Source organism: Dromiciops gliroides, chromosome 2, assembly GCF_019393635.1.
Source record: "Dromiciops gliroides isolate mDroGli1 chromosome 2, mDroGli1.pri, whole genome shotgun sequence".
NCBI lineage: Eukaryota > Metazoa > Chordata > Mammalia > Microbiotheria > Microbiotheriidae > Dromiciops > Dromiciops gliroides.
Genome location: NC_057862.1, coordinates 252973307 through 252989982, shown reverse-complemented (window position 1 = coordinate 252989982; position 16676 = coordinate 252973307). Strand labels below are relative to the sequence as shown.

Below are 16676 nucleotides of genomic sequence, written 5' to 3'. Positions count from 1 at the left end.
ATATATTTCATTTAAAATAACCACAGTATGTATAAAATATTTAGGAATCCACCAAGATCTACATAAGAAGGCCCCAAATCATGACTATGCAGAAAAATGTGAATTAAAGTGATTCATAAATTCCACTTTATACTTATCAGATTGACAAAGATGGAAAATGACAAATGCTAGAGGGTCTGTGGAAAAACAGGTACAATAATACACTGTTGATGAACCTGCGAAAGCATTCTGGAAAGCAATGAGAATTATATACAGAAAGTTATTGAACATGCTATACCACTGATTGACTTATCTCTACCCAAAAGAGATCGAAGAAATAAGAAAAGGTCCTATATGTAGAACAATACTTATATCTGTCTTTTTGATGGACCAAACTGGAAACTAAAGAGATGTCCATCAATTGGAGGATGGTTGTATAAGTTGTGGTACATCTCACAGAATAACAACACTGTAAAGACAAACAACTTTGGGGGCAGCTTGGTGTTGCAGTGGTTAAAGCATCGTCCCTGGGTTCAGGAGGACCTGAGTTCAAATCCGGCCTCAAATACTTGACACTTACTAGCTGTGTGATCCTGGGCAAGTCACTTAACCCTCATTGCCCTGCCCCCCCCCCAAAGACAAACAACTTTGATCAATAAAATGACCATCCATGATTCAGAGGACCAGTGAGGAAACATGTTATCTACCTTATGACAGAAAGGTGATAGATTTAGGGTGCATAACATATTTTTGTATACAGACAATGAGGGAAAATGTTTTGCTTGACTATATGCAATATTTGTTGCAAGGAATTTGTTTTCCTTTTTTTTTCCAATGGGGTTGGAGGTGGAAGGGAGAGAAAATAGATTTTTGCTAATAAAACAATTAAAAAACAGAGAGTTTGTGGTAATGCTACAGATGTGGAATGTTGTTCTAGATGAGATCACTGTTGTTAATTTTGGTAATTTTTTTTTTACATAATAATCCTCTTGGAGTTGGGGTAATCTGCAAATGTATCTAATATAAAAATAAAACACATCAATAAAACTAATATATGAATAAAAGAATTGCAGATATTTTTGGAAACTGATGCGTTATATGGTACTTGCAAAAATGAATTATATTGGGAAATATGAGAATTATTATTGTATTTTGTTAAATAAGCATAGTTCAACTTTGAGTTTGTATACTTCACATTCAAATACTTCAGGTTATGTGATAACAATTTATTTGTGTCAAAAGCCTATTCCCAATGATGCCGGACTCCACTGGGGATTCTCAGTTTTATCAAATACTGGCTTATTTTGTTTTTCATTCTTGTTCTATTATTCCACTTCACTTAAAACAAAAACAGGATTAAATAAGTTTGATAAATGCTGCCTTATAATATAATTTAACTATTCCAGTTCATTCTTACCTTTTATTTTTATTATTTCCTTTGAGATTCTAAACCTTTTTCTTCTGCTTCACAATGAATTTTGTCATTATTTTATATAATTCCTATAAAGTATCCAACTGGTAATTTGTTTGGGTATAGTCACAAATCTGTATACTAATTTAGGTACTATACTTTTAATTTATATTTTATATTAGGTATTATACTTTTTAATCTTATCTGTGTGGCACAACCATTAGCAATGGCTATTCAAGTCATTTTTTAATTCTGCAAATAGTATTTTATAATTTATTTATCCATTTCAATTCTGCTTAACTCAGGCATTTTATTTATTTTGAAGTTATTTCAAATGATATTTCCCTTTCTATTATTTCCTCCTGGATTTTCTTATCACTATACAGAAGTACTGAAGATTTTTGGATATTTATTTTATATCTTGTTACTTTTCAGGACCTGCTAATCATCCTGAGAAGCAGAATAACACAACTGAAAGAGAACTGTCTTCAAGCTAGGAAGATTGGGGTTCAAGTACTGCTTCTCACATTCTGGCTGTGTGATCCTGGACAAATACCTTAGCTTCTCATAGCTCCACACAGCTCTATAATATGGTGCAGATAAGGGGCCTGGTTTGTTCTATTAGAAAGTTCCTTGTACCAATGAAATCACATGGCTACTACATATAGCGATTATCTCAATTATTTTCTTTATTATTCCCTAGGATTATCAATGTAAACCATCATGTCATCTGAAAACAGTAATAATTTTCTGTCCTTTGTAAATATTTTTACCTTTAATTTACTTGCCTTATAGCCATTGGTAGGATTTTTGAAATTTTGTCAAATAATAGGGGGAGAAAGCTTCTAGTGGTTCTTCACTGTGCATAATGTTAGCTTTTAGTTTTAGAGTCATGTTTTTTAATCACATTACATTCATCTCTCTATGTCTATGCTTTGTAGTTTTAAAGCATAAATGCAAGATGTACTTGTTAAAAGTTTATTTATTTGCGGGTAGCTAGGTGGCACAGTGGATAAAGCACTGGCCTTGGATTCAGGAGGACCTGGGTTCAAATCCGGCCTCAGACACTTGACATGTGACTAGCTGTGTGATCCTGCGCAGGTCACTTAACCCTTATTGCCATGCAAAAACCAAAAAAACCCAAAAAACAAAGAAAAAGTTTATCTATTTATTCACTAATTTCTTTATTTATTGATTTACTTCTTTATTCATTGATTAATCTCTTCATTTATTTGTTCATTCATTAATCTATTTATCTATCTATCTATTCATTCATTTGTAGCATCTAGTCATATAATTATGTGGTTTGTGGTATTTTTGTTTTTAATGGATTAAATATTCCTAATGTTGTACCATCCTTGCATCTCTGATATGAATATAACCTAATTATAGTGAATGGGACAGCTAGGTGGCTGGATAGAAAGTGAGGCCTGGCGTCAGGAAGACTCATCTTCCTGAATTCAAATCTGGACTTAGACACTTACTAGCTATGTGACCCTGGGGAAGTCACTTAACCCTATTTGCCTTGGTAAAATGATCTGGCAAACTACTGTAGTATCTTTGCTAAGAAAATGCCAAATTGGGTCATGGAGAGTTAGACAAGATATTTTGCTAATGGCTTTTTGCTAATGTAATTAGACTTTAGAAAGTAGCTGCATGGATTTATAGTAATTTTAGTCCAAGGGGACATCAGTAATTTTTACTTGGAGGAAATTCCATTTTGTCCCTTTGGACTGCAATTCCCATAAGTCTATGCAGTCATGTTCTGGAATCCGACTATACTAAGATTTGTTTTCAAATTTTGAATCAATATTCATTAATCATATCTTTACCAAGTTCAGGTATTTAGACCATATTTGTCTCATAAAAGGAATTTCATAGATTATTTTCTTTCTAAACTTTTGGAATAATTGACATAGCATAGACATTAATTGCTATTTAGGCCTATAAAAAGGTTCAGGAAATTCATCTGAATGAGGAGTTTTTTCCTATGGTAGTTTCTTTCTGGCTTATTTAATTTCATTTTATGATCTCTATTTCATGTTCTGTTAATTTGGGTTTGTAAAAGTTAGATTTGGTAAGGGCTCCATTTATCATTCTACCCTACTTAAAAGTAATTACCTTTGATAAGTAAGAATACTTTATGATCGAATAATTCAATCAGAACTCAAGGCGAATTGGATCTGTACTCCTTACTGAGTCAATTAAGGCCGTTATGTGAGAAATTTGGTCACACCCTAAGGAACTTGTATAAAAAGGAGCTATCTCAGTCATTACTAGAGTCCAGAAGCAGGGAGAAAGGAATGGCATCATACAGAGCTGGAAAGAATGGGCAGCCCAGGGCCAGTAAGAGGAGAAAGAAATGGGATTGAGCTGTGGCAGGGAAGGGAGATATGAGCAGTGCCATTGGTCCTATTGGTATACAAGAAGAGAAGACTCAAATTGCAACTAACAGTTTTACATATCTATGCAAGGACTGAGAAAACGTTTGCTTTATTCCCCAACTTCTCCTCTGGGTACCTATAGACATTGTAATATAATCTACTGCTTTATCACCTAAACATTTTTGGAAACCTGATCTTGCTTTGACAACAAAGAGGCCAGATAGGCATAAATGTAATCAAGGAAGAGAGTCAAATCTCTGCCTGAATGTTATGAATTTTCCTAACTGGGGGTGGTGGGGTCAGAGATATTATGGTTGCATTCATATATTCTTGTATAAAATAAACTTTGTAAAGGCTTACATGAGGAAGCCACATGATACCATTATATTGCCCTAAGCTTAAGATGAACTAATTATTGCAACAGGGTGTTGCACATTTTTGTAACTAATACTCCATTTCTTTTAAATCTTCCATTTTGCTAGCATTTAATTGTATATAGTATATTCTGACTTTTTTCCTTTGTGCTTTTGTCTTTTTTGTTTCAGCAATTTTATTTTCCTCTATTTAGTTATTGTTGTTTTCAATTTCTATATTTTCTTTTGCATTTTATTTATTTCTCTCCAAATTCTCAGTTTTCCTCTTCTGTGCTTATATTAGGTTATTTGGTTGATTTTCTAATTTTTAAAAATTGCATACTCAGGTCATCAATTTTCTCTTTTTCTATTTTGTTAAAATGTTATCAGAGATAGATTTTTTCCTCTGAAAACTGTCTTAGTTTCATCTGATAAATTTTGGCATGTTTTCCCATTATTATTCTCTTTCAAGCAGTCAATAATTGCTTTTATGTATTATTCTTTGATCCACTAATTATTTAATGTCATTATTAAATTATTAAATTTCCATCTGAGTCTATAAGGTTTCTATCTCTTGCTTGTATTTCCTATATTTTTTATGGCCAGCAAAAGATGTGCTTAGTAGTTTTGCTCTTTATATTTATTTATAATTTCTCTGTGACTCAGAACATGATCAAGTTTTGCAAAAGTACCACGTGGTGCTCAGAAACTTAGAGATTTCTTTTATTCAAATAAAAGATGTTTGTGAGTGTGATTTATTATTATATTGCCTTCTTTTAATTGTTATCTCTACCTTATATCTTATATAGTTATTTCTAGTTGGTTAAATTATTGATTAGTACTCTTGTCATTTCTAGAAACAGTTGGACATAAAGTCTTTTGGTTCAGAACGTATCTTTCTTTTATAACTTTGTTATGATGGTAAAATAAGAGTCAGCTCATATAATTTTACCTGAGGAAGGCGACCTCTCTTAAGCCCAAGGAAGGCCTGTGTTAGCCTTTGAATTGTTTTCTTTTTCATTGACCAGAGTTCATGTTCTTGTAGTGGCTCTTCAGATTCACAAGGTATCATGGTCTCCAGTATACTCCATGAGGGTAGAGATGCATTTTATCTGCCCCAAGGTCTAGTTAGTACAGAGTTCTGCCTAGGTGTTTAATAAATAGTCAGTGAATTGAATGTTTATAGCACCATATTGTATTATATGAGCAGAGGGGAATTCAAATGTAAAGACTGAAGTTCTTGTAGGTTTTTTCCCCCAAGATATTGTAGTTTAAAGTTTATTTAATCACTCTAAATAAAACCAGTAGGAGGGCCATGGTGCTAAAGGATGAACACGAATATACATGGATCTATGAATCAGGTCCATTTTTATGTTCAAATTGGGCATGTTCATGAAGCATTTTTTAGAATGATGTTTTGTGGTGAAGTGCTTTAGAATAGACTATTATCAAATCCAAAACTCAGTATCTCCCATCATCTTTTTTTTAAATCAAGGAAACCTAGTAAAACTCAGTTGTATTAATTTAAGAAGCCCCAAAGCATTTTTTTCCTAGGAAGACTGAGTTACAAGAACTCTTCTAACCTTTTTTTTTTTCCTGACACTAGAGTGTGATCCACAAAGTGTGATCTGTACTTTGTATGTCTTGATTAACACGATTTTCCTATGTTTGTCTTGGCTATTTTTTTTCTACCTACTTTTTTCCATAGAATTATAGAAGGAGGGAGTAGAGAGAAAGAGGGAGACATGAAGAAAATGGGAGAAGGGGGAAGGATAGGGAAAAAACAACTAGAGAGGGGAAAGAGAGAGAAATGGACAAAGGGACAGGTAGAGAGACAAATAGTGAGTGAGAGAGGGAGATGGAGGGGAAAGGAAGAAGGAAAAAGGAAAGAGAAAGGGAGGAGAGAGGAATACAAATTTTGAATGCAACAGTGTTAATAATTAAATGCTCTTTATCTGAAGCCCCATTATGTATAGTTGTTATATAGTGACATTTGAGGGCGATTTCTTAGGGGGAGGAGCAATAATAGTAAGGCTGTATAGAACTAAAAGACTTGTTTGCAGAGGACCTGTCCTTTCACGATTGAATTGGTCATAGCACTTGGCTTGCTGCCAAGCTAAAAGCTGGAACAGTGGACAGTTCATGAACTCCAGACACGGTTTCTAACCTTGGGAACTTGGCTTTTTCAACATTCTCTGTAAAATGCCACTCCAGTAACAGATGCTTTATTTGTCTGCCTTCCTATCTGCTCTTTCTTGCCATATTCCCACATGAAAGAAATCACTCTTCAGCATAACCACAAATACACTGTGGTTTGGCCTCCTGAGTATCCATTTCCCTCTGAAATTGTGGCAGAAATTGTCAATATAATTCCTACTGTTGCCCACTACTGTACACCACTGCATGAGCCCAACAGAACCAACAACCACAGAAAGCAAGCCTCAGAGGCACTGTGTATTTCCTTTTCCGAAAATTATTGGTTTTTCCAAAAATCACTGTATTTTTAAGGAATCCAAGCCTTTCATCAAAGGTGGGGGCCTTCCCCTCCACCAAAAAAATAAACCAACCCACAATTTTTTATATGGAAGAGCAAAGCAGATGTCTCAAACCATCATTGTACAAATGTTAGAATACCAAATTACTTTTGGCTGACAAAAGATTGTATATGGAGATTCAGAAGTTAAAACTCTAATAGAAATGTTCCTTAAATGGTAATAATAGCTTGCATTTTTATAGTGCTTTGATGTTTGAAAAGTACTTTCAAATACTATCTATTTTTGATTCTTACAGTAACCCCGGGGGTGGGGGTGGTTGATTCTATTATTATCCCTGCTTTACAGATAGAGAAACTGGGGCAGACAGCAGTGACATGATTGCCCAGTCGCACAGCTAATAAGTATCTGAAACAGAATGTTAACTCAGTTCTTTCTGACTCCATATTTAGGAATCTATCTACTCTGCTACCTAACCTCCTTATACACACACCAGTTGTTTTCACGTAACCAATGGATATTTTTTTCGTTCTTGTACATCTTGATTACTATCTGTTCGTGATGCTTTATGCCTAGGCCACCATTCATTTAGAGGTCAAAGAGTTTCACAGACAAGGTTTTAGCACTGGGAAGCATTAACTGAGAGGAATGACTAGCAAGTACATTGGGTAGATACTTCATAGAAGGACATTGACAAGAATGATATAAGAAGGTGCAGGTGGGTTTCAACTTGCATTGGTGGGGAGAGTAACTATACTGATGATATCAAAGGTCAGAGGAAGAACTGAAGTCCTTTCCATATTCTCTCTTCGTGTCTGGTAATGTGACTGAATTTTATACTTTATTTTGCTTTGTTTTTGAGACTAGGTCTTCTAGTCTCAGTGGAAAAGTGCCAGGCCCAGAGTCATGAAGACTCATCTCCCTGAGTTCAAATCTGGCCTCAGAAACCTACTAGCTGTGTGACCTTGAGCAAGTTACTTAACCCTGTGTTCCTCAATTTCCTCAATTGTAAAAAGATTTGGGGAAGGAAATGGCAAACAGTTCCAGTCTCTTTGCCAAGAAAACCCCAAATGGGGTCATGAAGAGTTAGACAAGACTGAAAAACAATTGAATAACAAACTCCCTCTCTTGCCCAGGCTAGAAGTGCATCACTGGTTTGTTTTTCTTTAGGTGAACCTGATGGCCCTCTATTCCCTGGGGCTTACCATTTTAAGGCTGGACTTTGTGCAGATATCTAATTGCTTTCATCCCTACTGTTAATCAGAATTACTACACTAAAATGAACTACCAGCCTCAGCCTCTCTAGCAGCAGGGACCACAGATGTCTATCACCACCTGGCAAATTTTAGACATTTAAAACAGTTTTGTTATATTATGAAGAGAGGAAGCTTGAGTTGAGGAAGCTTGGTCAGGTATATATCGACAATAAGTTTCCAAATTAGATAGCTTATGCCAGAGAATCTCAAGTGGATGATGTTTAAAGAGAGGAGCCAATGTAGAAGGCAATCTTTGAGGTAAAACCAATTCTAAAATGCAGATCAATGAAAATGGCTATTTAAGCAAGTAGCATATGAACTTTGCTCAATAAGAACTTATGTCATTTGACAAAATCTAGTAAAAATTAAGCTCAAAAGCAGAAGTGAAAACAGATGAGTTTTGTAACATGCCTGACATTAATTGATGAGGATTCTTCCATAGTGAAATATCTACTGAGAAATTCAAAGTTAGGGTAGTATGTGAAAAGAAATATGGCCTCGATAAAACATCACAAAATGCTTTGAAGTTCATTATGGACATCTTGCACTCTCCCTTGGAAGTGCACAGAGAGTTGGAGTCAGAGATGTATAATGAGATCACACTTGGAGACCATATGGAAAACACTTTCCACATCAGTCTATTTGGACTCAGACTTTCTTTCTCAGCCCTGCTCTGGTTGGAAACCCAATAGGTCAGAAAATTATTCTGAGTTCTGGTACTCAAATGAAAACTAGAAGTTTTGTTTTGTTTTTTTTCTTTTAAGTCTAAGTCTAAAGGTCCAGTTATCTGCTGCTTTGGCAAATAGGTATTGACTTTGAAATTAATTTGCTCTTCATAGAAATCTGGTGGATTCTTAGGGATGCCCTCTACTTGTTTTCATCCACAATGGAGTCACATTTTTGGCAGATTTTCCAGGGCAGTAATAAGTTCAGAGGTGTCAATGTCAGGGTGGTGGTGGTGGTAAGGGTAGAAAGAGGTAGCATTGTATTTTTTCCATTTTAAAACAAAATCTGAAATAGCTTAACTGTTGATATTACCTTTGTACCATCTTTCCAACTTCATCATTACTTCATGAGACATTCATAAATTTATACATTGTATGAACTGGTTGATAGGTGAAACCTGATAAAGATAGGTAGTGACAAATGACAATAGATAAGACCCATAGCATTTCTCTTGCTTTTAATTTTTTTAACCTACCTGTTGTGGTATTTCTAGTAACCTATACAGAACTCTTGTCTATTATCCAATTAAAATTCCAACTCTCTTACTCTATGAAGATAGATTTGTTGGCAATCATATTATTTCATGCTATACATGCACTTGTTTATATCTCCTCTGGGAAATAGTAAAGGAATTATATTTTTTTCTTAACTTAGATTCTGGGTGATACAACATTCAATTCAACAAGTATTTATGAGGTGCTGGAGCTATCCATAAAACTGGGGGCCCTTTTCTTACTATCTAGCCTGCTCTTCCAACATTTCTGTTTATCTGAGGGCTAATAGGATTTAGAAGGGTGGCTCCTATTTAGTGATTTCTTTATCACTGAAAGAGAAGTTTTCAATGACCCAGAATGCAATGGGCATTTGAATTGAAAGTTATTTCCTCAAAGTGAATCAAAAGGTTGATTACAACCAGAGTGGGAATATTGCTTCTAAGGAACTGAAAGGGCTGACATTATCCTGTGAGGGGTATAAAATTTGGTGTGATTTTGAATAAAGATTCATCATGGGTTAAGTGGGACTGGATTGAGAGGAAAGCAGAATATTTCTGGGTAATAGGGACTTTCATTTTATGTGGGATCTGGAAGCTTCCATTAAGTCTGACTAGATAAGGTTGAGGGGAATGTTTGTCTCAGAAACTGACTTCACCTAGTATTGTGGATTTGGAAATTTGGTGTGTGGGTAATTAATAAACATTACTGATTTTGTTTTGGGTTTTTAGAATTGATCATATATCTTTGCCTGCCACCTTCTTATAACCACCTCTATGGATTCATATTTAACTCAATTAGAAATACAGAAACTCTATACTTGGAGAATCTCTTTAGGAAATGAGAGAAAGGGATAGTTTTAGCCTCAGAATGAGAAGAGGCTTTGGGAGGTTATCCCACTGCCAAAAGACAGTTCCATAACTAAAACATCCTTCAAAATCTATTTTTTTAAAAGGATGTCTGAGTTGGAGATTCCATAGACTTTCCTATTTCCCTATTCACTCATTTTCAGGTCTAATGATCACCATTAGTAAAATCTTTCTAATGACCAATTGACAGCCTGTGTGTTCCACCTTAATATGCATAAGCATATTTCCTTCAGTACCTTCCATTCCGTAATCACATATGTTCTTCCAGTTCACAATCTAAATGCAGACATATGAATGGTGTTAGAAGAAACATCTTAATTCTAGCATACAGGGGATGATGACATTTTAATGACAATACTCATCCCTAGGGAGGAGGGCTCCAAATCCTTTTGGAATTGTGACACCCTATTGTTCTCTGATTTTGCAGTATTTCTCTCTGCTCCCAAGTGTTATCAGAAATTGTGCTTTATAATTTAAAGTGCAGTTAATATTGTGTGAGAGTAGCTGAGTTTCAAAGATGAAATTAGACCCTGCTGCCATGGAGTTTACAGTCTAGGACTGGGAATCAGTGTCCAGTAGCCTTTTCGTAGTATGACACTCTCTTTACAACTGTATATATTCTTCATTTCCTTTCCAATCACCACTGGAGATCAAAGGTGCAGAGTTGAAAGGAAACTTAGGGCTACCTAGTCCAAGCTCTCATTTTGTAGATGAAGTCACTAACATCTGTGGAAGTTAAATAGCTTGCCCAAGGTGGCACAGATAGTGAGTGAGAGGTGGGATTTGAAATCAAGTCTTTTATGTTTCAGAGTTGTTAACTCTTTTTGCTCCAGTTAATACCATTTGTTCATAAGTATGCTTAAAAGGCTAATGTATTGGAAAGGAGACATATATCTTTACTGAGCACTTACTATGTGTAAGGGAGCAGCTAGGTGGCACAGTGGATAGAGTGCTGTGCAGGGAGTCAGGAGGGTCTGAGTTCAAATCCAGTCTCAGATATTTATTACTTGTGTGACCTTGGGCAAGTCACTTAATCCTGTTTGCCTCAATTTCCTTATCTGTAAAATAAGCTGGTTATCTTTCCCAAGAAAACCCTGAAAGTTTCACAAAGATTTGGACGCAACTGAAAATGAATAAACAACAACAAACTGTGTAAAATGCTGTGTTAGGTACTATATTTCATTTCAGAGGTGGACATACTTTGTAGATAGGTAAAATAAACAAACAGTAACCAAAATCCTTCACAAAATCTAATGGGATCATGCCATGCATAATTATATTATTATTATTTAATTTATCTAGCACTTTGTTGTTTGAAAAGATAGCACTTTTCAAATATTATCTCATTTTATCTTCATAACAACCCAGGGACACAGTTGTTATCATTAACCTCATTTTACAGTTGTGGAAACTGTGGCAAATAGAGGTGAAGTGATTTGCCCAGAGTCACACAGTTAGTAAGTGTCTGAGGCTGGATTTGAACTCAGATCTCCCTGATTCTAGATGCAAATCTTAGAATCATTGTAGATTCTATAGATAAGCCATAGTATCATTATATTCTAATGATATGTAATCTCATTTTTTTTTTTTGCCATTTCTACTTCTTAAAAATCTTTATTTCTTCTTTTTTTGCTTCACAGTCTCAGTTTGTTTTGAAACATGGTTGAAATAGTATATTGGTATTTAGATAGGACTTTTATAAATGACTGGACACTGTTCAGAGTTTAGATTCTTCCTTTGTTTTGTACCTTTCTGAAGCAGAATTCCAATCATGTTGTGTCTTTTTTGCAGCAAGAAGGAAGTTTGCCTCCGCTTAGTGGAGTCTGGACCGTGAGTAACTTTCTGTAGATACATGGCAAGGTTTAGGCACTCGATTTCTTAAAATTACTTATATTGTCAATGGTGGTCAGTAATGACCTACCCATTCTTATCTATCGGCTATTTTTGTTAAAATATTATTGGGGGCTGAGGTACAGTGATTATACTTTCAGAAAGGGCTTCAGGGAATCATGAACAAAATTTTGTTTTTAGGTTTTTTGCAAATACAATAAAAGTTCTATTGGGAAGTGACCAGTTATTTTCACTGTGACTTTGGAAAGACGGGATTGGGGAGGAATGGATTGTTTTTGTCTTCTGCATAATACAGACCCTAAATCATATAAATGGAGGTGGAGGGGGGTGACTTAGGTGATTGTTTATTTCTAGAAAAGAGGCTACTTCCTATGGAAAGAGGGCTTCAGTTGGTCATGGAGCAAACCAAACAATTACTCAGGTTTCCTGTTGGCTATTTCCCTTTTGTTAAACCTGACCCAAAGCCAAGGTGCACATAGATAAATTTTTCCTATTGCAAAATCCCAAATCTCTGAAAAGATGTTATTATGAGAACTCTGTTTAGAAGTAATGTCCTAAGGAAAGCAATTTGAAGGTTTTTTGCTAATCTGCTTTTGAAGGGTCTAATAAGATTTTAGGTTTGTTGAATCTCTCAAATCCTAGATCCTATGATTGCTATGGAATACTAAATCATAAGGAAAAGTAAGTATCTCAATGTAAAAGTTTAACATTGAAGTAATTTCTAATCCAATGGACTGTTCACACCCACACTTTAGAACATCCTGGAAAGCATAAATCAGTTAAAAGAATGACATTTTGACTCCAGCACTACCACAATATAGATTTAGAAGTGCAAGGGACTTTAGGGAACACCTATTCAACCTCTTCATGGTTTAGATGAATGATGGGAGGTCTAGAGAAATTGAACACCTTGCCAAGGGCACACAGGAAGTAAGTGACAGAGCCAAAATCTGAACAGTTAATCCAGTACTCTTTCGATTATACAAAATTGCAAATTACTATGCTTTGTGATTCTTTTATGCCCTATGCAGTATCTTGTGCTTAACAGATCTTTCATTAATTTTGAATTGATCTGCTCTGCTTTTCCCATTGGACATTCTAGGCTTTTATCACAGAACCATAGATTTAGAAGGGACTTCGGGGACATTTAATCTAATTGCTCAGAAGGAGAAATGAAGTTCCAGAGTTAAGTGACTTTCCTAAGTCACATTGGTAATAAAGGGCAGGAACAATATTTGAACCCAAGTCCTCTGACTTTTAAGACAGTGGTCTTTCTACTATACTGTGTGACTATTAATAAGAAATAAAATAATGAAACCATGTCTTTTGCTTCAAGGTACATGGTAGCTAGATGATAACTACATAAACCTTTTTATTATTAACATACACCAATTCATATGGCAAAATAAAATTTTTGGATTACTAGTGACTATGATAGAAAAATGAGTCCATTCAATGATAGTGTTCATCAATTTTTGCTAAACATCCATGGACATTTGAATGGCACAGTATATTTGAATCATATTGTGCTTTAAACTTTGCAAAGTGCCTTACACATATATGATATCACTTGAAAAAAGTTGCAGGGTGAACATGTTTATGCAAAACATATGGATAAAGGCTTTTTGGGGGGATGTGTAAAATGCTACGGAAATAATGTTGCATTTTAAAACCAACGATCCTTCAAACTTAATGGCAATAGCCTAAAGACCCAAATGAAAATTTAGGTTATTTTTTTCCCCCAACACTACATAGTGACTTAAAAAAAATAAAAATAAAAAGTGACTTAAATCGACTTACTAGCTCTCCTTGGTTTATCAGACTAAAGGATCTGGCTTACTTCCTGTCCTGAATCTCACAACAATCCGAGAAGTTAGACTGGTGTCTTTGAACTCTACTTTGATAATGTCTGTCTCTCCGTCCTCCTCTTCATTATTCTCTTATGTCATCTTATTAGACAATTACAGAACAGTGGCTGAAATACACTTGTTTGAAGAAGGGATATCTCCCACCCCCCCACCCCTTCGATCGTTTGAGCACGGTGATGGTCGTTGTGTATTTTCCGCATGTCACAAAAAGTTGTCCTTACCTGCATAGTGGTCAAACACGGTAGGCACGTACTCCTCTGGGAAGGCGTCATTGGCATAACTCATCAGTAAGCAGGTTTTCCCCACCGCACCATCCCCGACCACCACACACTTCAGTGGTTTCTTCACGTCCTCGCTGGGGCAGCCACTTTGCTCTCTTTCCTCTTTGCAGTTCATTCTTACTGGGGGCTACTCCTGATTCTCCAAGTTCTTCTAGGAGCGCATGAAGAAAAACCAGAGTGAGCGCCCAGGTTGTGTTTACCCTCGCTTAGCTGGGTACTCTTGGCTCAGACAACATTTTCCAGGTTGCTGCTGTTTGCCCTCTCACTTTACCATGCTGGTAAAAAAAAAAAAAAATGGGTGGGGGGTGGGGGTGGGGGAAGAATGTCCGCTTTGGAAGAAAAAATAAAATAAGCTTGTCTTTCCCCTGTCCGTTTGAATCAAGACACCCTCATTTTCCTAGAGATCTGGGTGTTTACTGTGATTTTCAAAGATAGCAGCAGCCTGAAGCTTTCCCTCTTTCCTCCCTTTCTCCAACTTGGCTGGAGACACCAGGGATTTCTTCTAAATCCTTCCCATTTTCCATTTCACATCTAACATGGAGGAAAGCCGGGTTTTTTTTTTTTTAATGGAGTTTTTCCTTTCTTTCTCCAGCTTGCTAAGTGTCAGGAAATCATGGGTTTCCTGCTGCATTCCATATTAGGATGAGTGGGCTGGTGAAGGGCTCCAAACAATGAGCAGTCTGTGTGTTTGTACTTCTCTGTGCCAGGACAGCGAGTCAACACTAGAGGTCCCACTGCGGCCAGAAGTTGAGACACTTCCTCTTTCTTCCACGGCTGGAAGGGGGGCTGGCTGCTCGCTCCTCTGGCTAAAGAGAAACGGATGAGAACAGGCAGAGTGGGGAGTGCCGTCTAATGCAGAAAACAAGGGAATCAGCTTAATTAAGCGCGAGAGAACTGCACCATCAAGTATGAGATAACAGATGACATCACCCCGGCGCCGACTTATCCTAAAAAGCTTGGCAAATTAAAAAGGAGCAGTTCTTTAGGCGTTCAACTCAGAATCCTTAAACTTTCCCTCTTCCTTGTCATAAAGAAGAAAACTCTCTAGGGTTATAATTGTTTTGAAGGAAATTTTAATTTCTCCCCCAAACATCATAGCTGTAGTGTGTGTGTGTGTGTGTGTGTGTGTGTGTACCAGCTTTATAAATTGCCACACTTGCACTCGAAATTAAAACTTCTTCCAGATATAAGCAGTTTTATAATCACACATAAGAAATAGATCATTCAGCTGAACTCATGAGAAAAATAGTTGGCGTTTACTTCTCTTTATTAGTGAATGATGAACATATGTGTCACACACATTTAACCCATTTGGAGGGTAGGTTTTTGGATTAGTTCAAATTTTAAATGTTGAGATTTTGTTTTGGCCTATTTATTCTGGATTCGGTTAGACACAGTAAACCTTTATTGAGTTCCTGGTGCTGTGCTAAGTGCTAAGGGATAACAAGATGAAAAGGAAACATTTCCTGCCTTCCAGGAGATTTTATTCTTTTGGGAAAACAACACACACGAGCAAATGCAAAATGTGCAAAATAAATACAAAATTATTTTTCAGGGTGGTTGGACACAACACTAACAGCTAGGGGGTAAGGGGAAGAAATAGGAAAAGTCTCATAGGAGCTGGCATTTGCCTGCCACATAGTGGGCACTTAAGAATTGTTAATTGATTGAAAGGACCAAGGTTTGGAGGTGGAAAGGAAGAGCATTTTGGTCATGGGAAACAGCCAGTGTAATGGACAGACAGCAGATGGGATGTCTCATTTAGGGAACCATAAGTTTGTCAATTTGGCTGGAACATAGAGTTCATGAGGGAAAGTAGTGTGAAATCATTTTGGAAAGATAGATTGAAAGTAGATTGTGAAGGGCTTTAAATGCTAAACATAAGAGTTTGTATTTGAATCTCGAAGAAATAGGGAGCCACTGCAACTTCTTGAGCAGGGGAGTGATAAACACTTTAGGACTGTCAATTTGGCAACCATGGATGGATGGATTGATTAGAAGGGGAAGAGACTGAAGTCAAGGAGACCAGTTAGGAGGATATTGTGAGAGATGATGAGGATCTGAACTAGGGTATTGGCCAATCAAATGGAGAAAAGGGAATGCTATGGAAGTAGTATCAGTATGATTGGGGGGAGGTGTGGGCATGAGTGAAGATTATAGGATGACTGCAGGGTTGTTAACCTCAATGTCTGGAAGGAAAGTAGTATCTTTAACAGAAATGGGGAATTTAGGAGGTGGATAAATTTGGGATAAAAAATAGTGAGTTATGTTTTGGACAGGTTCAGATTGAGATGTCAGTGGGATATGCAGGAGGTCTCACATCACCAACTCCAACAAAGAGTTAGTGATATGAGCCTGAAGCTCAGGAGAAAGACTAAGGCAGGATATGTAAACTTTGGAGATGCAGAGAGATGATAATTGAACCCATTGGAACCAATGAGATAGATGATAGATAGATAGATAGATAGATAGATAGATAGATAGATAGATAGATAGATAGATAGATAGATAGATAGATGGATGGATGGATGGATGGATGGATGGATGGATGGATGGATGGATGGATGGATGGATGGATGGATGGATGGATGGATGGATGGATGGATGGATGGATAGAGATGATAGACGATAAATGATAGATACATACAACCATACATACAATGACAGAGAGAGATAGAAACAGAATGACAGAGGAGAGAAAGACAGAGAGAGAAG

At 36.4% G+C, this 16676-nt stretch overlaps 1 protein-coding gene across 1 annotated transcript in view; it reads right to left on the bottom strand.

Annotated features, from left to right (window-relative positions):
- Positions 1 to 14561, bottom strand: part of RHOJ (ras homolog family member J) — a 127886-nt gene extending 113325 nt beyond the window's left edge. Inside the window, exon 1 of the mRNA XM_043986538.1 lies at positions 13902 to 14561. Within this exon, the coding sequence (XP_043842473.1) occupies positions 13902 to 14076 (175 nt within the window). The 5' untranslated portion in view covers positions 14077 to 14561. The remainder of the gene's footprint in view (positions 1 to 13901) is intronic.
- Between the last annotated feature and the right edge of the window lie 2115 nt (positions 14562 to 16676).